General features: G+C 40.2%; 1 protein-coding gene across 1 annotated transcript; it reads left to right on the top strand.

The window, feature by feature from the left end:
- Positions 1-270: 270 nt before the first annotated feature.
- Positions 271-23,283, top strand: LOC131326312 (nifU-like protein 2, chloroplastic). Its single transcript, XM_058359049.1, has 4 exons — positions 271-527; positions 627-735; positions 4,202-4,512; positions 22,847-23,283. Exons 1-4 carry the CDS (start codon positions 417-419, stop codon positions 23,033-23,035), a joined length of 720 nt encoding a protein of 239 aa, XP_058215032.1. The 5' UTR covers positions 271-416; the 3' UTR covers positions 23,036-23,283.
- The last annotated feature ends 1,104 nt before the right edge of the window (positions 23,284-24,387 follow it).

A 24,387-nucleotide genomic window follows, 5' to 3' on the forward strand; every position in this document is an offset into this window, starting at 1 on the left:
TTGTAGTGGACCCCATATTTTGGTTATGGACTAGAAGTGACCATAGTGAAGCTTAACATTGTTAAACTTAGCAACCTCTTAAGTGAATAATCAAAAGCTGATGTGTCAACTTTTGATTATCCTTTTTTGATTATACCACTGTGGATGGCCTTATATTGGGACTCTAAACAAAACATTTTTAACAAATAAGCGGCTTAGATCACTTTTTTAAAACCCTAGATGGGTCCCAACCCATATACCCGTACGTACTTGATGTATGTACTTGTATGTATACTGTATATACCTGGAGCAAAGCTGGGTACAAAAATCACACCCTCTCTGGAATAACCTGGGGAGCAGAAGTACACCTGTGCCCCGTAGATTCCGTTCTTGGAGCCTACAAGAGAGAGAGACATTTGGAGAGAGAAACAAAAGAGATGCACTGCGCTGCTATGTTGAGTACCACATCGTATTCGTATTGCAGGGCACAACAAACCCTAGAGCCTTCATGTTCAACCACCTTTTTCCACGCCTCTTCACCCATCAAGGTATTTCTCTAGTATAACTATATACACGATTGATTGATTGATTGCCTACATAGCTCAATCTGTACGCGTGAAATTTTCTTTTCATTCCCATGGTGTCAGAATTCCTTCCTTAGTAGCCGAGTTTCACTGTCGAGGAGAAGTAATCTGGTGCAGAGGAGCATACCGCGTTCTCTGAGGATCCCATTGCCCACCAGGACCCGCAGGCAAGGTGAGGCTTCCTCCATGCCGTTGGTAATTGATTTGTTTTTGTGTTGTTTCCCGATTCCAATGTTCGGATTTGTTTCGTAAATGTTATTGGGCATGAAACATGAATAAAGCAGTAAAGATATAGGTACCAAAAGGGGGACCGGTCGGTACGATTTCCCTCCCCCCTTTCGGTACACATAGCATGACTCTCAATAAAGTTTGTATATATACACACCAAGCTTCTACTAAGGGCTTCTCCTTTTCTGATCAAATTTTGATGATTCGAACCGTTTAATGTGTGCAGAACGTGATTTTAAGGATATTTTTAAGAAATCGGCAAAAAATATGACCGAAAAGGGCTTGATCCGAACAATTTTTCATAAAAAATGCATTTATAGCATTTTTATGAAAAAACTGGTGTGTGTATACATATGGGGCCGGTTCCTCCCACACAAAACTTAACACAAATTGTGACATTCGATCTCAACCATTAAAACCAAGGGCTGAGATTAAACCTTAACAAAACCAATATCCCCCTTGCAAAACATTCCCACACCCTAAAATTACTCATCTTCTTTCCCAAACCATTCACACACCACCACCACCAAACCCTAGCCACCACTCATCTCCGGCGACGCCCTTCTTCGGCGAACCCCATCTCCAACGAGACCCATCTCCGGCAAACCCCATATCCGTGAAGGAAAAAATCCAATAAATAAAGGTCCCAACCATCTCCGGCGAGACCCATCTCTCGAGTTTGGACTTTCATCGTTCAGTGCCTTAAACCCATGTAATAATTTCTCTTTCATTTCTTGTCTTTGGAAAAACGGCCAAGAAGAGAGAAAAAAAAGACCCTCTTCCATAGTTTATTTCTATATCTATATATGCAATTGCATCTTTTTCATTTTCCCATTTTTTAAAGCTGCTTCTGTTTCTCTCAGATCTATCACCTACCCATTTTCCGTTTATCCCGTTTGGCAAGAAGTGAAGGTTTGAGATCTCGTTTATCCAAGTATTCTGCCATTCGGTTTGAGGTTTGCCGGAGATGGGCATCACCAGAGATGAGAGATGAGTGCTGATGGCTGCGGTTAGGTTTAAGGTTTGGTGGTGGTGGTGTGAATGTTTTTTTGGAGAAGAAGATGAGTAATTTTAGGGTGTGGGAATGTTTTGGGGGAGGGATATGTTTTTGTTAAGTTTTAACCTCAGCCCTTGCTTTTAATGGTTGAGATGGAGTGTCACAATTTGTTTTAAGTTTTGTGTGGAAGGGCTTGATTTGAACAGTTTTTTATTATACCGTTCAATGAAAATTGCTCGGAGGAAGCACTTCCCAGTCATATTTTTTTCAGATTTCTTGCGTGGACCCTTAAAATCACATTATGATCGCATTGAACGGCTTGGATCATCGAAATTTGATTGGGAAAGAGGAGGTCCGCATTTTGCTGAATAAGGTCACCCTTATAGGAAGGGATATATATATATATATATATATATATATACGGGGCTGCTCCGAGGACCTTTAAAAAAACCTCTACAAAAACCCCTCCAAGTTCCCGATTGAATTTTGATGATCCGAGCCGCTCAATGTAATCAAAATGTGATTTTAAGGGTACTCGTGTGAAATCAGCAAAAAAAATGACCGGGAAGGGCTTCATGCGAACAGTTTTTTATTGAACTTTATTGAACGGTTCAATAAAAAACTGCTCAAATCAAGCCTTTCCCGGTTATTTTTTTTGCCAATTTCTCGCGGGCACCCTTAAAATCACGTTCTGAACACATTGAACGGCTCGGATCATCAAAATTTGATTGGGAACTATGAGATTAAGATTTGAGGGGTTTTTTTAGAGGTTTTTTTAAGGGTCCCCGGAACCGCCCCGATAATATATATATATATATATATATATATATATATATATATATGTTTCAAATGAAAGGGTCCTCATTTTAGTTAAAATGCCGACCTCCCCCTTTCCCGATTGAATTTCGATGATTCGAGCCGCTCAATATGTTCAAAATGTGATTTTAAGGGTACCCACGAGAAATCGGCCAAAAAATGACCGGGAAAGGCTTCATCTGAACAGTTTCGAACAGTTTTTTATTGAACGGTTCAGATAAAAACTGCTTAAATCAAGCCCTTCTCGGTCATTTTTTTTTGCCGATTTCTTGCGGGTACCATTAAAATCACATTCTTATATGTGTATATATATATACACACATATGTGTATATGTGTGTATATATACACATATATATGTGTATATATACACATATATATATATACGGGGCGGTTCCGGGGACACCTAAAAAACACATGGGGTGTTTGACACATACTTTGACACACTTTTGTTCGAGGTCCCACTGCAAAAATTCAGCTCAATCAAATATCGGTAAGTGCTTGATCCAAACGGTTCTTGTAACACCAGTTTCTGCAGAACTGTTTGGATCAAGCACTTACCGATATCCAATTGTGCTAAAATTTATCCAATTCATAGCTAAAATTTTATTGGGCCTTCTATTTTATCGATATAAAGAAAGTGAACGGTTTGGATCATCATAGTAGAACTCGGAACAAAATGGTGTGTCAAAGTATGTGTTAAAGGTGTTGTCCAAGGAACGCCCCCCTATATATATTTTTGGTAATGCAAGGTGTTCTGGGTCAGCTTGCGCACACCTCGGACTAATCCCTACAGTCGTTTTATACGCTTGCACGTGGGGGTGAGGTGGCCCTAAGAGATGGGGGCAAGGAGAATTGAACCTCAGACCTTAGGAATGAGCAAACTCCTGAGTCCCAAGCCAAGACCACTTGGCCAACCCTTGGGGTAATGCGAAGGGACCAAAATGAAATTCAAATTAGAGTTGGTATTTTTTTGGAATGAATAATTTTCAAGAGTTGTTTGGACTAGAGAAAGAAAGATTAGGTTTAGGATTTTATGTGTGTTTCTTTATGGGAAATGCACTTGGCTGCAATTGTACATTGGATAGATATCATGGGTAAGTTCGTTGATTTGGAAGGTGAGGGTTCAAAAAAGGACGGTTAAGGTGAGGTGGGAGGGAAAGGTTTAGCATTGTGAAGATACTGACTAAGAATGGATATAAAGGCAGTAGACTTTAAAATACATGCCTCGTATGTGTAATTGCCTATGATATTTTGACTTTTGGTAAAAGGTTTATATTTGCTTACGAGAATTTGTTTGATCATGTTCGGTGTACTTGAACAGTAAAATCTAGTAGTTCGAAGAAACTGAAGATTTCTGGTCGTTCGACTCAGGCCATAAAAAGAATAAGAGATTTGGTTTAACGAAATTGCACACCTGAAAACTGTGTAGGAGATATTGTTCTTTCAATTATGTCTTGAAAGTTCTGTGTTTTACAGTGTGAAAGCATTTGCTTAATTTGAAAGTGTCTCAAAATATCGGACTTATAGTTTGTTTGGGATAATGACATGAGTTTTTTTGTTAATTTTTTTGCATTTGCTGTGTTTCTTATGGTGCAGTTGTAAAGGCTGTTGCTACTCCACCTTCTGCTGTCGAGTTGCCCTTAACTGCAGAAAACGTGGAGAGTGTGTTGGATGAAATCCGACCATATCTCATTTCAGATGGCGGTAATGTGGCATTACATGAAATTGATGGCAATGTTGTGAGGTTGAAGCTGCAAGGAGCATGTGGCTCCTGTCCGAGTTCTGTAATGACTATGAAGATGGGAATTGAGCGTCGCTTGATGGAAAAGATTCCAGAAATAGTGGCAGTTGAACCAATAGCAGACAAAGAAACTGGCCTTGAGTTGAATGAAGAAAACATAGAGGCGGTAATAATCCATTTCGATTGGGTCTTCAGAATGGCACAACTTTTAAGGAACATGTTTCTTTAGCCATGTTTATTTGCAGTCAACCATAAAGTGCTTTTAAACAATGGGATTCATTAGTGTAGCACCATTGGAATTCCACTCTCTGCATTAGGTCTTGATATACAAGTTGCTTACATTATGGGACTTGAAAAGAAGGTGGGAGAATATATTGAGAGTCGTTACATGGTCTTAGACCTTTAAAAGGAGAAATAATACTACCCTCCAGGAAAAACAAACCAAGAGGCCCAAGTGACAAACCCACACATACCCAAACTATTGGTTTCCAACACTAACTTAACACAAAATATGATTAGTAACACTGCTTCTACGTAATTAAGATATGATTCATAAACAAGACAAACCATAAGAGGGACAATTTCGTTATAAATCGTAACCCTTGAAATAAGTTTTGTACATTGTGAAGTGATACCACGCCGTGTCCTCATGCGTGTCTATGTAGACACACGCAACCCCATCGTGTCCTAGATGTGTCCCCTATCAAATTATTATAATAGTTGGACCATGGCACTTGGGTGTCCAACGCATATCCCTGTGTTTCTCCGGTTTGGATACGGCATCCACTTAGGTGTGGTGCTTGTTATGAATGAAAATTTTCTTTGCTGTTAAAAAAAAAATGTGTCTGTGCTTCATAGATCACAATGAAATTTTAAATTCTTCTATATTTTTTGTTTTCTTGTTTCCCACTTATTGATATTTACATCTCAAGAACAATGTTTAGAGGTGCAGAAGTTGCGAATAGCCGAACAAAGAATGATTCCATATCCTTGGCAATCAAATAAGGATGTAAAAGGAATAGGCTCTTATTGGTGGCAATAAGCTTGGATAGAATAATTCTGCTATTTTACAAGAGTTTTGCAGAATCCTTGATAACATCTTATGATAGATGCTGTAGATGGTTCTTGAATCTTTGGCCTCCATAGCCCTTTGTATAAAGGATTACTTAAATTTGGAGAACTAAGATCAAGTACCTTCTACTCTTGTTATCCATCTCCGGCATGAGTGGTGATTTCACCACAAAATTTGATATTAATACTTGTTATGTCTTTTGTTATTTGTTTTTACCTAGGGGTATTTTTGTACTTGTATCATTCTTCATATACAAGGTGTGAGGAAAAGGAGCCCTAAGGCGATGTTGGCTCTCTCACTTTTACATTTTACATGGTGTTAGAGCATATTGATCTACCTAGGTGACCAACATCCCATCCTCGTTGATCCTCATCAATCAACCAGCGACTCACTTCGGTCCTACCAAATTATTATAATAGTTGCACCATGGCACTTGGGTGTCCAATTCATATTCCCATGTTTCTCTGGTCTAGATACGGCATCCGCTTAGGTGTGCCGGTGCTTGTTATGAATGAAAATTTTCTTTGTCGTTAAAAAAAAAAGGTGTGTTGGTGCTTCATAGATCACAATGAAATTTTAGAATCTTTTGAAATTCTTCTATATTTTTTTGTTTTCTTGTTTCCCACTTGTTGATATTTTATATTTTCAAGAACAATGTTTAGAGGTGCAGAAGTTGCGAATAGCTGAATAAAGAATGATTCCATATCCTTGGAATCAAATAAGGATGTAAAAGGAATAGGCTCTTATTGGTCGTTAAGCTTGGATAGAATAATTCTGCTATTTTACAAGATTGTTGCAGAATCCTTGATAGCATCTTATGATAGATGATGCTGTAGATGGTTCTTGAATCTATGGCCTCCATAGCCCTTTCTAGAAAGGGTTACTTAAATTTGGAGAACTAAGATCAAGTACCTTCTATTCTTGTTATCCATCTCCGGCATGAGTGGTGATTTCGCCACAGAATTTGATATTAATACTTGTTAAGTTATGTGTCTTGTTATTTGTTTGTTACCTAGGGGTATTTTCGTACTTGTATCATTCTTCATATAAATACAAGGTGCGAGGAAGAGGAGCCCTAAGGCGATGTTGGCTCTCTCACTTTTACAATTTTACATGGTATTAGAGCATATCGATCTACCTAGGCGACCAACATCCCATCCTCGTTGATCCTCATCAATCAACTAGCGACTCCCGTCGGTCCTCCGATAGACCTTCCTTACGCAGACGACTTGCATTTGCTTCTGATTTCGCCTTTGCTTCTACAACCCTCAGAAAGGCCTTTTTCCGACGCTGTATGACCCTCTGATGTCTCTTGTTTGTTTCTGAAATCCACTAGGTAATCACCGACTATGTTACATGGATCCTTCATTTTGGCTCAAGTACCCGTATCGGTGTGTCTGACACTCATATCCTTTTGGACACTCGGATCCTCTAATTGATACTTACAGAAAAGGAATATCAAATTAGCTAGAAAAACGGTATTTCGAGTATTTCACATAGACAAGAAATAGGTAAATAACAAAAACATAATTTTCTTAATCCTTTATTGTTTAAATACATTTGTAAACATAGTTTACGGTACATAATCTGTGAAAATTATGCAATATATAATACAAATAAGAGTTCAGAACGTGTTTCCATATCCGTACCCAAGTTGGGGACACATATCTACGTATCCTAAGATTTAAGTTTAGAAAGGTCTGATGCTTAGACTCGCACCCGCACCAGATACTCACACCCGAGTCCATGTAACATAGATCACCGATTGCATCCGATACTAACTGGGTGACCACGAAATCAATTGGGCTTGATCATCCAAGGTCTTTTTTTTTTGTCTCTTTTGAAGCTTTTTGGGGTACTTTTGAGTATTTTTCGAAGTTTTTCAGTCAGTTTGCTCTTGGTCTGCAGTTTGGGGTTATTGTCTAGTATTTATTTCCTTTTCTTTTTTTGCGGCATTTTTGTAGTCTTTTATTGCTTTTTTGTTGGTATGATGGAGGATCCCAAAAATGTTCCAATCGGTACGAAGGATGAATTGAGTCGTGTTGGGGCTCTAGATAACTCTACATTGCCCAATTAAGTGGGATGGTACCAACTATTTGCTTTGGTCCCGCACTTTATTTTGGGGATGGTACCAACTATTTGCTTTGGTCCCGCACTTTATTTTGGCCATTGCTGCATGTGGCATGTCGAAATTCATTGTAGGCCCTCTTACACAACTAGCAACTGCTGGTGAGACATGGACTTCACAGAATGCTTTAGCCATGACTTGGTTATTCAACTCTACTTGAGACATGGACTTCACAGAATGCTTTAGCCATGACTTGGTTATTCAACTCTATGAAACCTACTATTCGTCATACTTTCTTACTTCTGGACACTCCATATAAGATTTGGATTACTGTGGCACAAACCTATTCCTAGAAGGAAAATGATGCTCATGATTTTGAGTTGAGGAAGAAACTATGGGGGTTGGATCAGCACAATCGGTTCCTTGCTGAGTATTATTGCGAATTGAGTGGAGTGTGACAGGAACTTGATTGTTATCAGGGGTTTCAAGCTGTTTGCACTGCTGTGCAACTACATGGTGGAAAAAGAGCGCACTTATGACTTTCTTGTTGGCCTTAATATGTAATATGATCAGATTAGAGTGCAAGTGTTGGGCTATGTTCCTTTTCCCACTCTAGGAGAGGCCTATACACACTCCAATTCTGGATCGCTCGGCCTTAGCTGCCATTCCCATTCCCACTCCATGGGATGGTAATCTAGGGCCGCTTGGTGATAAAAGTGATCCTATTGATCGTGAATTGCTCCGGTGTGACTTTTGCCACGAAACCAGACAAACAAAGGAATTCTATTGGAAGTTACATGGTCGTCCCTCTCGTGGACGACGAGGTGGCGGCGGCGGCGGTCTTGTGCATTCTCATGCACATGTTTCAGAGTCTATTGTTGACACCTTGATTAATCCTAATGGTGCTCGTTTGCATGCTTCAGTGCCTAATACTTCTCATGCTAGTGTGCTTTCTTAGGGGAAGTTACAAACTCTCAGGTGCCTAATAGCTAGGCTTGACACTCAGTCTTCCACAACTTCTACTTCCATTGCCTCCATTTATCTTCCTTGGATAATAGATTCTAGTGCTACGGATCATATGGCAGGTTGTTCATCCTTTTTTGACTCCTACTCTACATGTTCTGGTAAGGATAAAGTACGAGTAGTAGATGGATCTCCCTATCTACTATTTCAGGGAAAGGTTCCATTCGTTACTCTTCACCCATTTCTCTCTCTTCTGTTCTTCATGTTAAAAATTTTCTATTAACCTTCTCTCTCTTAGTAGTTTTGCATATTCCTTAAATTGCTCAGTGATATTTTTTTTTTTCCTACACAATGTCTTTCATGAACTAGATACAGGAAGAATAATAGGCAGTGGTAAAGCCCACGATGGTCTATACTTTTTGGAGTCTGCACCTCGTACATCTCTTACACCCTTGTCATGGGGTCACGCTTTTGAAGCAGATACGAGTTCAGCTCTTCCTATGTTGCATCAGTAGCATCAAAGATTGGGTCATCCATCTCTTGGAATTTTAGAAAAAAAAATCCAAGTTTAATTAAGCAGTGTCCTAGAAGTCGGGTTTTTTTGTGAAACTTGTGAGCTTGCGAAACATAAATGTTCCTTTTATATATTCCGAAGTACCAAAAAAATAAAATAAAATAAACATTACTTTAATCAAGGAAGAAGTACCAGACCAAACCAAACCGATCCTTATGTCCCAAATCCTAATCAATTGGGGTCGGCTACATGAATCATTTTTCTCCATTGAGCTCTGTCAAGGGCGACTTGTTCACTCAAACCCATTAGACTTGTATCTTTGCGCACAACATCTAATGTCAATTTAGGTCTCTCTCCCCATAGCATTGCTACCCAAAGCTATATATATATATATATACATATATATATATATAGTCCCCTTCTCTTAAGGACCACCTTAACTTAATAAAATAAGGACCTCCCTTTCCCGATAGAATTTCAATGATCCAAGCCGCTCAATGTGTTCAGAACGTGATTTTAAGGGTACTCGCGAGAAATCAGCAAAAAAAATGATCGGAAAGGCTTCATCCGAGCAGTTTTTGTTTGTTTTTTATCGAACGGTTCAAATAAAAACTGCTCGGATGAAGCCCTTCCCAGTCATTTTTTTTGTTGATTCCTAGCGGGTACTCTTAAAATCACGTTCTGAACACATTTAGCGGCTCGGATCATCGAAATTCGAACGGGAAATGGGAGGAATGGAGAGGTCCTTATTTTAACTAAAATGACCTTCTTATTTGAAAATAACTGTGTGTGTGTGTGTGTATATATATATATATATATATGTATATATACATATATATGTATATATATTCTTTTCTTTTCTTTTTTGTTTGAACGGCAAAAAAATTTCATTAATCTTTGAAAATGATAGAAAGACTAATAGGACAAGGAGAACGGCAACAATTTGCCCTGTCCGATACCCAATCCCTTGATTGGCAAGGTGCCAACCAAGGTTGGGACAAGCCTAAACACCTAAAGGCCAAAAAGCGCAGATAAAAATGGGATAAACCCCAACAAATAAGATCCAATACACCAAAGAGGCCAAAAAGCCCAGATAAATGGAACAAGTCTAAGCAAATAAAGCCCAAACCTAACCTTACCGGTCCCCCAACATTAGCAACCGCCACCCCTCATGCTAGCCACCACCACGTGTAGAAAGACACCACACCAGTGTCGCCGTCGTCCCACTGCCGTTAGGCATGAATCGATAGATCTCAGGAGAAAGATTGGTGGAGACGCATAGACCCCAAAAACGCTGAGACCAACCTAGCCGTTAGGCAAAACCGGTTGCCCCAATAGGTAAATTGGCAGACGATCCCCGAAGCGTAGTGGGAGGAGAAAGCTGCAGAGAGATAGCAACAAAAGATGATGAAGATGCTGGTGGGAGCAGAGCAGCGCTAGAATGAACTCCACCGTGAGATCCGAAACGTCGTGAACTGGTTGTAAATTGCCAGTCCCAAAAACGCTCAAGAGTCCCCAGCAGAAGAAACACTGACAGATCTACCACCACACACCGCTGTCAATTGAAACAGACGCAAGGGCCAACCACCGCCACGCGCAACTCAACCGCCGTGAATCCGCTGAATCGCAAGTCCCAAAACCAGCCAAGAGCACTAGCAACGATGACCCACCGCATCCGCTCAGCCTTGCGCGAGCACCTGCAAAAACAGAACAATAAAAGAAAAGGAGGAGCTAGGGGAGGAGGGGGGAGACAGCCCCCCCCCCCCCCCCCCCCCCCCTCGGCAAAACTGAAGATGGAAGACAAGGGGATGATTTGTGTTAAAGAGAGAGAGAGTTATGATAATAACCTTCATATCCGCCCTTTTAACTATTGCATCTTCAGGTCTATGTGAACATGTCCAAACCACCTTAGCCTATTTTCCCTCAACTTTTCTATAGGTTCTATACCTACCATCTCACGAACCGTTTCATTTCTAATTTTGTCTTGTCTTGTCTAGTCTTACCACACATCCACCTCAACATTCTCATTTCCACTACACTGATCTTGCTCACCTGTTGTTTCTTAATAGGCCAATATTCTATCCCGTAAAGCATCGCTGGTCTTATAGCAGTTCTATAGAATTTTTTCTTTAATTTTGTGGGTACCATCTTGTCACATAGTACATCAGTAGCACTCCTCCGCTTGAGCCAACCCACTTGAATCCTATGGCTCCATCATCAGTTTTACTAATAATTGAACCTAAATACCTAGAATGATCACTATTTGGCATCTCTTGGTCTTGGATCATCACTCTTTCTTTATGCGCACTGTTAGTACCACTAAACTCGCACTCCATCTACTCAATTTTACTCCTACTTATCCGAAACCCCTTTGACTCTAATGCTTCTCTCCAAATTTCAAATTTCGTATTAACACCTCAAGCGGTTTCATCTATGAGGACAATATCATCTGCAAACATCATACACCATGGGATATCCTCCTCAAACTGTCTAGTCACTTCATCCATAACTAAGGCAAAGAGGTACAGGCTAAAGGCTGACCCTTGATGTAATCCTACTGGGATTGGAAATTCACTCGTTTCTCCTATTGGTGATCTAATGGTAGTGACGGCACCTTCATATATGTCTCTAATGACCTCGATATACCCTTTGGTCACTCCCTTTCTCTCCAGAACCCACCATATGATGTCTCTAGGCACCTTATCATAAGCCTTTTTCTAGGTCTATGAAAACCATATGGAAATCCTTCTTTGATCTGTGTTTTTCTACCAAATCTTCTTTATAGACAGATAGCTTCCATGGTTGATCTCCTAGTCTAATAAGCACGGATACGGATATGATACGGATACGCGGATACGTGATTTTTCCAAAAAGAAGGATACGATATGTTGGGGGATATGTTGAATATAAAAGTAATAAAAGTAAATAAAAAATATATTATATATGTAATTTTAATTCTTAAAATTTTATTAATGATTAATGTTTTCCATTACACAAGTTCACCATTTCACATGTCGAGAGAGATATGTACATCTAGTTATACATATAACTATTACACACACACAACGAGAGAGAGGGGGAGACTTACAAGGTTGTCGAGAGAGAGGATATTGTCCGTGTGTTTCTGGTGTCGATTGGTGGGGGAAAAAGATAAAATATAGTTCTAATTGCAATTTTAACCCGTCTATTTTAAGTAATAACATATTTACCCTCGCGCGTATCGGAATTGTATCCGAGTGTATCCAACACGTATCCGAAACGTATTGGGATACCAAAAAATATTCTAAAAGTAGAATACTTTAAAAAACGTATCGGATACGTATCCGGAGAGTATCGGTATCCGATACGGATATGATACGTGATATGGAGACCCAAATAGAGTATTAGTGCTTCATAGCTCCCAAGCATGAACTCTTAACTGTTTCTTTGATATGGTAGTCACCATCCTCAAGCGACGCTCAGTTGACTCTTTCCCACAACTTCATCGTATGACTCATCAACGTAATACCTCTATAGTTGTGGCAGCTTTAAATAACCCTTTATTCTTATAGATAGGTACTAAGGTGCTCCTCCTTTATTCTTCGAGCATCTGCGTAGTTATAATAATCTTGTTGAATAACTTGTCAACCAAGTCACCCCCAAGTCACCTAGACTTTTAGTTCAATAGAAATACCAAATACCATCTGGTCCTAAGGCCTTACCCGGTTCATCCTTTTCAAAGCCTTGACTACTTCGGACGTTTGCATTCTCCAATAGAACTCATATTCTATGTTCTCGCTAGGTATATAAACTTCCTCCCCACCAAAGCCTCCTTAATGTTTCTCGTTTAACAACTTCTCGAAATACGACTTCCATCTATCCCTGGTCGCCTCTTCTTTCACCATCACCACCGAATCAATACCTCTTATACACTTAACTTGAGAAATGTCTCTAGCTTTCCTTTCTCACAGCTTGGCAAGTTTATAAATATTCTTTTCTCCATCTTTACTATCGAGTCTAGCGTAAAAATCCTCATAGGCTCTTAACTTAGCATTCCTAATGGCTTTCTTAGCTTCCTTGCTGGCCAGTTTGGAATCCTGATACTTTTCCTCATTCCGGTCCTTTTGCCACTTTTTAAGACACTCTTTGGCTTTTACCATGGTTTGAACCTCGTCATTCCACCACTATGTCTCCTTAGAAATTGGACCTTTCCCCATCGGCTCCCAAAGAACTTCTTTCGATATTTCTTCTAATACCGTCAGCTATTGTATTCCACATATTGTCACTATCGCATTTCACTCCCCACCTCACTTCTTGGGACATTCTTTCCTTGAATACCTTTAGTTTCTTCCCTTAGGGACCACCATTTAGTCCGTGGGCATCTAATTTCCTTTCTCATTCTATTATTCCCCTTAAGACAAATATCTTACACCAAAAGTCTATGTTGTGCCACTAGACACTCTCCAAGAATAACCTTGCAATCCTTACATGTCAAGCAGTTTACGCCTCTAACAAGAAAATAGTCGACTTGGCTTCTTTTGGTTCCGCTCTTAAAGGTGATTAAATGTTCCTCTCGTTACCTATAGAGTATTCCCAACTATAAGGTCAAAAGCTACTGCGAAATCCAAAATCCTCCCACCTTCCTTATGGTCACCAAATCCAAAGCCACCATGCCCCTTCTCATACCATTGCTTATGCACTCCCACATGACCATTGAAATTGCCTCCTATAAATAACTTATCCCCAAATTGTATCCCTTGAACGTCATCCATCTGCTCCTAGAATTGTTCTTTAGTAAGATCATCCAAGTCTACTTGGGTTGCGTAAGCATTAATAATATTAACTATGCTCTTTCCAATCACAAGCTTAACTAAAATAATCCAATTTTCTTTTCTCGTGACTGTAACTTCTTTTCTTTCAGGTGTTTATCTTCTACGAAACCTACCCCATTTTTATGTCTATCCTTACCCATGTAGTAAAGCTTATATCATGTGTCCTCTATCTCCCTTGCTTTCTCCCTTACCCATTTAGTTTCCTGAAGGCAAGCTATACTAATCCTCCTCCTAAGCATGATGTCAACTAGCTCTCTAGTCTTACCCGTTAATGCTCCTATAGTCCTAGGCTTGCTTCTTTACTCGCGCTCGCCGAGGCACATTCGAGAACCCTTGCTCACTTGTCACCACATCGGCGCCCCTTGCCCATTTTTCATAACACCCGAAGGCAGGCGCAACGCATTGCTTAAAGGGAATGCCCTAGCATGTCTCATAATCTTGTTTGGATTCATGTCTTAAAGGTATGATGGGCTTTTTAGGTGCTGGCTGTTACCTACCTAACACACAACCCTCCTCCTTTATCCGGGCTTAGGATCGGCTGAGAAAGAAAAATAAGGTTCTAAGCATGAACCAAGCGGAGTTAATCAAAGAAGAAGTGATTTCCCATTTATGGTTATCCATTCTGATGTTTGGGGTCCTTTCCCCCGTCACCTCTCTTTCCGGTTATCGATAGTTTCTCTTTTATTCACTGTTATTTTCATGTCACTTTGGTGTATTTACTTCGATCTAAAAATGAAGTTTTTTCGCGCTTTAAATCTTTTCATAAATTGGTGCGTACTCGGTTTGACACCAACATTTAGATCCTCCGTAGTGATAATGAGACTGAGTATATCGATGGGACTTTTTGGGCGTACCTTACTGAAAATGGTGTTCTTTTTCAGACGACTTGTGCTGACACTCCACAACAAAATAGAGTTGCTGAATGCAAAAAATGGCTTCTTGTTGAGGTAGCCTGCTCTCTCTTATCCACCATGAATTTGGGGAGAAGTTGTTCTTACTGTAACTTATCTTATCAACCGCATGCCATCCAATGTTCTTCAGTTCCAAACTCCCTTTGAGTTTCTCCCTGGTAGTTCTCGAGTCTCTTCCTTTCTGCCAATGATCTTTGGTTGCATGTGTTTTGTTCATGCTCCTAAACATCCAGGTGGCAAATTAGATCCCAAAGCCCGTAAATGTGTTTTCCTTGGCTACTCTCATACTCAGAAGGGATATAAATGCTTTGACCCTCACTCCGCAAAATGTCTCTATGGATGTCACCTTTTGGGAAACTTCGTCTTTTTATCCTCTCTCTTCACTTCATCTCTTCTGGGGGAGAATGATAGGTATGAAGAGATGTTGACATATCTCATAATCAAGAGTCATGGTCTTATGTCCTGTTACCTTGTCATGGTGAAGGGGAAAACTCTGAGGTGGAGAAGGAAAACTTTGGGGAGGAACCAATATCTGAAGAAAGAGCAAAACGAGACATTGGTGGACGACAGGATAGGTCTAACGTGAAGACTTTTTCTCGATGAAAAAAGAGAGTCTACATGTGCGATGCCACCTTACTAATCACTATCGCCAACTCTAGTTTGTGACTCCTCAGCTGTTTCATCCGGTAATGAACCATCCCTTCTTGGTTCTGTTTCTCTTAGAAAAGGAGTTAGAAAGTGTACTTTAACATCCCATCTCTCAATTTGCTTCATATTATCGTTTATTGCCTTCATATCATGCATTTGTTTCTTCTCTTTTCCATTTGTATCCCACATACTTGGAAGGAAACACTCATAATAGTATAATATCTAAGTGGAAAGAAGTTATGGTAGAGGAGATGACAACCTTGAAAAAGAATGGCACCTGGGAATTAGTGTCTTTTCCAGAGAAAAATTAGTGGGTTGTAAATGGGTGTTCATTGTAAATCAGAAGACAAAAGGCAGATGGGATGGTTGAGGGATACAAGGCTAAGGGCTTTAACATATAGTGTTGACTATGATGAGACCTTTGCTCTGGTTGGAAATATGATCTCTATTCGGACTCTGCTCTCTTGTGCTGCTATTTTGAATTGGCCTCTTCCATAATTTGACGTAAAAAGTGCAATTCCCCATGGTGACTTAAAAGAGGAAGTGTACTTGGATATACGACCAAGTTTTTCTTCCTTCGCAACTAAAGCAAAGGTGTGTAGATTGAGAAAGACTCTATGGATTAAAGCAGTCACACTCTATGGATTAAAGCAGTCACATAGAGCCTGGTTTGACATATTTCTCAAAGCTATGTTGGAATTTAGATACAGGCAGAGTCATGCAGATCATACTATGTTCATTAAGGGAGACAATGGTAAGATTGTTGTTCTTATTGTCTATCTGGATGATATGATAATGACATGCAATGATATGGATGAGATACTCAACCTTAAGGCTCGTCCTGCTCAAGAGTTCGAGATTAAGGATTTGGATCATGGATATACTTTCTCGGGATGGAGGTGGCAAGATCTGATAAAGGTATTTTAATCTCCCAAAGGAAGTATTTTTTTGATCTCTTGGAAGAGACATGTATGTTGGGGTGTAGGCTGCTAACTCACCTATTGAGGCTAATCATCATTTTAGTGGAGATGTTGGGGAGCATACACTTAAAGAGATATATCAGAGACTTGTGGTTGTAGGCCGGTTGATATACTTATCTCACACTAGACTAGATATTACATATGTTGTGGGAGTTGTCAGCCAATTTATGCATGAGCCATGTACGGTGCATTCTGGATGCAGTTTATCGTATTTTCAGATATCTTAAATCAACTCTAGCTAAAGGAATTTTGTTCTCCAATCATGGTCACTTGAGGTTGGAAGCATTTACTGATGCAGATTGGCCTGGTTCAGTGGGTGATAGCCGCTCTACTTCTGGCTACTGTACCTTCTTTGGAGAAAATCTAGTTATTGGCAGAGTAAGAAGCAGTCACTGGTAGCTAGATCCAGTGTGGAAGCTGAAAATAGAGTTATGGCTCATGGTGTTTGTGAGATTTTGTGGCTCCAAACCTTGTTGTGCAATTTGATTTTTTTTTTTTTTTTGAGATGTCGCTTTACTATGACAACAAAGCTACCATAAACATTGCTTATAATCCTATACAACATGATAGAACGAAGCATATAGAAATTGACAGGCATTTCATAATGTAGAAGCTGAGCAAAGGTTTGATATGTATGCTTTTCGTGATATTTGAGGACTAGTTAGCTGACATATTCACTAAAGGACTTAGTAGTAAGAGTTTTCACCCTATTGTATTCAAGTTGGGCTTGATAGATAGAGATATCTTTGCACCAACTTGAGGGGGAGTCTTAAGTAACGTGTTTTGTTATTTGTTTGTTACCTAGGGTATTTTCGTACTTGTATCATTCCTCATATAAATAAAATGTGCGAGGAAAAGGAGCCCTATGGAGATGTCAGCTCTCTCACTTTTACACGTTTACAATACTGTTATATGCAGGTTTTGTGGGTGCTTTTTTTTTTTTTTGTCAAAGCCTCATTGGTAGTGGAAATAGGTTCCCTTCTGGACCATTGGTCCAGGTTGGAATGCTATCTCCATTGATGTTAAGTGCGTGTTTAAGTGTTGCGTCTTTGTTTATTTCTTAGCAAGGGTATTCTTGTAATTCTCTTGGTTGAAGTATATTACTATGGAAGGTGTAGAAGCCGGTTAACGCTTCTTTCTCCTTTCCTCTCAATCTTCTTCTCTGCCTCTCCTCTCCTAATAAACCCTAATTCCATATTACACAATTTAACTTGGTATCAGAGCCTCCCGATTCAGCCCTAATACATACCTAAATCTTCCGGCGACTATACTAAGATAACCATATGTGCTCCGTAAGATGACGTCATCTTTCCGTACGACGACGTCAGCGTGACGTCATCTTTCCGTACGGACGTTAGCCATCGATGAACACATGGCTTGATTCGTCTCGATCTCGTGGTAATATTGGTGAGTTTTCTGGAATTTTTGGCCTTCGTCTTAAAGGTCTTCCGATTTTTGGAAGATTTTCGATTTTTTTGAACCCATTTTTTTCGATCTGAAATTCTGGGCATGAATCGAAGCCTTCGCTGCTTGAAACCTCTTCTATGGGTGCCAAAATACTCCCTTGGTGATAGCTCCATGGTGGGTTTGCTCGTTTCTCGCCTACCTCATTCTTCTTTGGACCAGTCATCTAGTGCACCTCGTTCTGTTGCTCTGCCAGAGTCTTCTGCCTTAGTTTCCCACAGTGGTACCCGTGGTAATTTTTGTGGACCTGGAAGCAACGGTGGGGGTGGTTGTCATTCTGGTGGTGGTAATTTTCAGTTTGATAATGGTGGTGGTAATTTTCGGTTTGATAATAGTGGTGGTAGTCATCATTCTCGTGGTAATCATCGTGGTGGTGGTGCTGGCCGTGTCGGTGGCCGTGGTGATCGCAAATGTGATCATTGTAATGGTACTAATCATACCGAGCCTTATTGTTGGAAGAAGTATGGTAGACCAGATTATTTCCACCAAGTTTTCGATATCCAGACACAACCCACACCTCATTTATCCGCCGTTCATTCGAGTTATCCTCCTACTTCTGATTCTCATGATGCACTCACTACTCAGGTTAGAAAGTTGGTACAGACCCTTCGTTCGGCATTGCCCTCCTCTTCTTCTACTGCTACTTTAGCACATTCAGGCAATGTTCTAAAAAGCGCTCGGCGCTAGGCGGGCGGCCGACCACCTTCAAGCTTCGAGACCTATTAATCGGCCATTAATCGCCTTTTAGCAATTAGTCGGTTTTTTTTTTTTTTTTTATAAATATTCTACAACCTCCATACCATCAATAATCACAGTTTTTCTAGTTGATGTGATATATCTTCTCTACCATCAATACTTACTAGTTACTACACGTCTACCGGTCTACACGGCTATGGCCTACACCAAACGGTCCAAACCATAAATTTACAATACTGCACTACTCTGCTACTCAGACTCAAGTGTTAAATTTTGTAAAACAAAATACTACTCATTACAGAGAGAGGGGGATCAAGAAATTACAGAGAGAGAGAGAAAGAGAAATTACACACAAAGAGAGAGAGAGAGATTACAAAGAGAGAGGGGGATCAAGAGAGAGGGATCGAGAGTTACAGCAGTCAACAATGAGGCGCAGTGGCGGTGAATGGTGATGAAAGGCGTCGGCGATGACTAGCGTCGGCGATGACCGGTGTCGATGATGAGAGGTGATCGTCGATGTGCTGGCGTCGGCAGTAGGCGATGACTGGGTTTCTTCCTAGATCCAGATCGAATGAGAGCCCTAACACAGTAATTCGAAGCCCTAAATAACCTGGTATGAGTATAACAGTTACCCCCTTCGTTTTCTAAAAATTCAGATTTACCTTGCCTAATCGCCCATTAGCCGATTAATCGCCCATGAATCGATTAATCGCCTATCGCCGCCTACACGCCGACCAATTAAGCGGCGATTAATCGCCACCAAAGTTCGATTAATCTTCTAGCCGCCTAATTCAACCTTTTAGCCATTAATCTCATCGGTCAGCCCAAATTTCCGATTAATCGCCCATTAATCGGCAATTAATCCCGCCTTTTAGAACACTGCATTCAGGTAATGTTGCATGTACAGCTCTTACGCCTCCGTCTTGGATTCTAGATTCCGGTGCTAGCACTCATATGTCTGGTAATTCCTCTATTTTCTCTGATTTGCATCCTAGTAACCACCATATTGTTTTTGCGGATGGTTCATCCTGACCTGTTCATGGCAAAGGAGTACTTCATCCCACTCACTCCTTCTCTTTACCTTCTAGTCTCTATGTCCCTAACTTTCCTTTCAATTTACTCTCTGTTAGTCAGTTGACTAGAGCTTTACATTGTTCAATAACATTTTCCCCTACCTCTTGTGTATTTCAGGACCTCAAGACCTAGAAGATGATTGGTTCGGGGCATGAGAAGGATGACCTTTATTTTTTGGATGTTGATCGCACCTCACCTCTCACCTCTACAGCCTTGAGTGCTACGATTTCTCCTCTTCAGTGGCATTTTCGGTTGGGTCATCCCTCTATGGTGAAGCTTAAGTTAGCTATTCCAGCTTTGAGTCGTGTGTCTAGTTTAGAGTGTGAAGCTTGTCAATTTGGCAAACATCATCGTAGTTCTTTTCCAAGTAGTAGTCATGGTCGTCAGTCCTTGTCTTTTGATTTAGTCCACACGGACATATGGGGTCCCTCTCGAACTCCTAGTATTACTGGTTATCATTATTTTGTTGTTTTTGTTGATGGCTACTCTCGTATGACAAGGTTATTTTTGTTGAAACAACAATCTGAATTACCATATGTTCTGTCTAAGTTTTTTAATGAAATCTTTACTCAGTTTGACAAGCATATTAAAATTATTAGATTTGATAATGCCATGGAATATATACAGTCTGCTGTTGATTCTTTTTGTGTGGATCGTGGTATTATTCATCAGACTAGTTACAGTCACACTTTTCAGCAAAATGGTGTTGCTGAACGCAAGCTTCGTCATTTGTTAGATGTTGCCCGTACCATTTTATTTCATATGCCGTACTCATTGCCTGTTACCTAATTAATCGTATGCTGTCAGTGGTTCTAAAAGGTAAATCTCCATTTTCATTGCTATACCCTACTTGCTCACCCTTTCCTCTCACTCCCAAGGTATTTGGGTGTGTTGCATTTATGCATGTTGTTGACCCTGGTCATGATAAGTTATCCCCCCGAGCTCGTAAATGTGTTTTCCTTGGGTACTTTCGTATCCAGAAAGGATATAGATGTTACCATCCCGAGTCTCATCGCTTCTTTGTTAGTGCCGATGTTACTTTTTTTGAGTCAACCTCTTACTTTACTTCCGCTGGCCACAACTTGTCCTCCGACCTCATTGGTTGTCGTGAGGGGGAGTCCTCCACCCTGTTGCCTACTCTTCCTATGCCGCTATCTAGGTCTCCCCTTTCTGAGCCTCCTTTACAGGTATATCAACGGAAAAAGACTAGAGATATTGTTTCTTATGGCCCTGTCCCTTCATCTTCTCTGTCAGAGGTTCTTGCTTCCTCCCTTGCTCCTGATGATCCGGATAATTTACCTATTGCCTTGCGTCGAGGTAAACGCTCTTGTACTCAACATCCCATTGCTAAGTTTGTTTGCTATGACCATATTTCACCTTGCCTCCACTCCTTTGCTTGCACATTGTCTTCTATTTCTATTCCCTCGTCTTATAAGCAAGCTATGTCTATTTCGGGTTGGAAACATGCTATGGATGAGGAAATGAGTGCTCTTAATAAGAATTAGACTTGGGAGCTTACTACTCTCCCTCAAGGGAAACAAACAGTTGGTTGTCGTTGGGTGTACACAATAAAGTATCTCCCGGATGGTTCTATTGAGCGTCTTAAGGCGCGCTTGGTGGCTAAAGGCTACATTCAGACCTATGGTGTAGATTATTTGGAGACATTTTCTCCTGTGGCTTGCCTAAATTTTGTTCGGATTCTTCTCTCAGTTGTTGTTAGTCGATCTTGGCCTTCGTATCAGCTTGATATTAAAAATGCATTTCTTCATGGTGATCTTCAAGAAGAAGTGTATATGGAGTAGCCTCCTAGTTATGCTGTTTCTGGTAGTGCGCCTCTTGATTGTCGTTTGCGCAAAGCTATATATGGTCTCAAACAGTCTCCGCGTGCTTGGTTTGATAGGTTTAGCTCCGTTCTGCTTGCCTATGGATTTCGACGGTCTACTTCTGATCATTCCGTATTTGTTTGCCACTCTTCTGTTGGCATTGTTGTCTTGATTGTCTATATCGATGATATCATTATTTCCGGCAATGATTCTGTTGGTATTGCTGACCTCAAGCATCATCTAGGTCAGCAATTTAGTACTAAGGACTTGGGTTCTCTTCGCTACTTTCTTGGGATTGAAGTTGCTCGTTCCTCGAAAGGTATTTCTCTCTCTCAAAGGAAATATGTGCTTGATCTTCTTTCTGATACTGGTCTTCTAGGAGCTCGGCCTACTGACACTCCTATGGATTCTACTGTTAAGCTTGATGCTGACCAAGGAGATCTCTTTGCCGATGTTGGTTGTTATCGGCGCCTTGTTGGAAAATTAATTTCTCACTGTTACTCGTCCGGACATTACCTACGCTGTGGGTGTAGTCAGTCAGTATATGCATGCCCCTCACCAACCACACTTTGAGGCTGTGTCGTATCTTACGCTATTTAAAGAGTGCTCCAGGTTGAGGGTTGTTGTATCGGCCATCTACATCCTTGTCTGTGACTGGGTATAGCGATGCTGATTGGGCCGGTAGTCGCTCTGATAGGCGGTCTACTTCTGGCTATTGTACATTTGTTGGCGAGAATCTTGGTACTTGGCGCAGTAAAATACTTGTTGTTACCCGTTCTAGTGCTGAAGCAGAATATCGTGCTATGGCTCATACTGCTTCTAAAATGTTGTGGGTTCATTCTCTCCTATTGGACTTTGGCATTACTGTTCCTAGTCCCATGGAGATGTTTTGTGATAATCAAGTTGCCATCTTCATTGCTAGCAACCCAGTCTTCCATGAGCGCACCAAGCATATCGAAGTTGATTGCCACTTTATTCGAGATTTATTGTTGCAGAAGCGTATTGTCACCCCGTTTGTTCGTTCTGAGGACCAACTGGGTGATATTCTCACAAAGCCCCTAGCTCGTACTTCCTTTCAGCAGTTAACCTTCAAGCTGGGCATGTTCGATCTCTATGCTCCAGCTTGAGGGGGAGTGTTAAGCGTGTGTTTAAGTGTTGCGTCTTTGTTTATTTCTTAGTAAGGGTATTCTTGTAATTCTCTTGGTTGATAAGTATAAATACTATGGAAGGTTTAGAAGCCGGTTAACGCTTCTTTCTCTTTTCCTCTCAATCTTCTTCTCTGCCTCTCCTCTCCTAATAAACCCTAATTCCATAGTACACAATTTTACTGATATAACTGCTTGAATTTGGCATTTCTATGGTTACATAATTTGGGTTCTATTGTATGTGTTTGTGAGTTTGATTATCTACCATCAAATCCCCATTTCTTTCTTTCAATTCAAGTGTTGGCTAATTCAGCATTATGAATTATTCTAGGTCCTTGAAGAAATAAGGCCGTACCTTGTTGGGGCAGCAGGTGGATGTCTTGAATTTGTGGCAATCGAAGAGCCAATTGTCAAGGTTAGAATAACGGGTCCGGCGGCAGGGGTCATGACTGTCCGGGTAGCTGTTACACAGAAACTGCGGGAGAAAATTCCAGCCATCGCAGCCGTTCAACTTCTGTAAAAGCTCAACCAAAAAGTCTGTTTATACTTTGGAGGAGTCTCCTTTTTTGTAGAAAAGATGTCAAAAACTGGTACTTGTAAGCTTTGAAGGAAAAGATAGATGGATTTTGTGCTAAACCCATGTAACGAATAAACAGCAATTGTTTCGTGTAGTTTCAAAGTCATTCGGCTATTATCTGTTACTGAGGGGAGACAGAATCCTGAGCTATTGGGGAGAATAACAAAAGATCGTGTGGGTGTTCATTTGTATGAAGTGTGATTAGTATTTCGTTACTCGTTTCTTTTCGGGCTACTCCAGGCTACTCTCAGGGCTTAAGTTCATTAAAAGTGTGGGAGGATCATGTTAGTGTCAAAAATTTGAGTCGTTTCTCATGTCTTGGAATTGGTTGAAGTTTTTACTTGGTTTTGTAAGATAACAAGATTTGCATGTGTCTTGAATTAAGTGGGTAACCATACAGTTTCTAATATCATGTTTTACTTGTATAATGATAATTTTGTGAGGTATTTTCTATCTTCACGGGGTGTTTGCGTGATAACCCCAGGATGCAACAAGTGGCCTAACCTAATTTTTTCAATACATTCATGTTTTATCTATTTTAAGATCAATTTGGTTCAAGAAATATGATAACTTTGGATTTGGAAAACCCTATTAGTTCAGGATCCAACAAATCTATAATTTCGAGTAATGTATATTGCGGTAACATCTATTATCTTTTTCATTTCATTTGTTCTTTCATTGGTTGTGCATAGCTTGGGTTCATGCTATTATATATGAATCCAATAAATGGATTTCAAAAATTAGGCACATTAATATACATACAAGACGTAAAATACAAACAAAAATGTACAGTTTTACACAAATACAGAAATACATATACACATAAGTATCACGCATCCGTTACATAAATACAAATACATACATATACTATTACATAAATACACATACATACAAATACAATATATACATACGCATGCCGAATACGCATACAAAGAGAGGGAGAAATCAGAGAGAGAGAAAGATACGGAGAGAGTGAGAGAACGGCGGTAGTCGGTATAAACACGTTTCCAATATATGTTATTTGCTTACGTGGATGTTTTGCCACGAAAGAAAATTAAAATGATTTTCCACTATGTGTCACGCATATAGAATAAGCGTTTAACACTATTTTAAAAATATGTTTGAGAAAAGTTACATTTTGGATTTTTTTTTTTTAAAATTCCGCAAAAACTCATTTAAGAGCCCATTTGAGAGAGAGTGATTGCAGAGCAATTGTGAGGTAAATCGCCGATGAGAGAGCTATAAAACGGCAATGGTGGTCGGTGAACAGCAAGGGATTCGTCGTCGGTGAACGG

This window comes from Rhododendron vialii, chromosome 5a (genome assembly GCF_030253575.1).
Source record: "Rhododendron vialii isolate Sample 1 chromosome 5a, ASM3025357v1".
NCBI lineage: Eukaryota > Viridiplantae > Streptophyta > Magnoliopsida > Ericales > Ericaceae > Rhododendron > Rhododendron vialii.

What these genes read in the sequence shown, in the direction of transcription:
- LOC131326312 (XM_058359049.1), top strand. Translation starts at nt 417, where the DNA reads ATGCACTGCGCTGCTATGTTGAGTACCACATCGTATTCGTATTGCAGG. An exon ending in ACGCCTCTTCACCCATCAAG is followed by an intron (nt 528 to 626) that starts GTATTTCTCTAG and finishes CCATGGTGTCAG; the next exon opens with AATTCCTTCCTTAGTAGCCG. An exon ending in CACCAGGACCCGCAGGCAAG is followed by an intron (nt 736 to 4,201) that starts GTGAGGCTTCCT and finishes CTTATGGTGCAG; the next exon opens with TTGTAAAGGCTGTTGCTACT.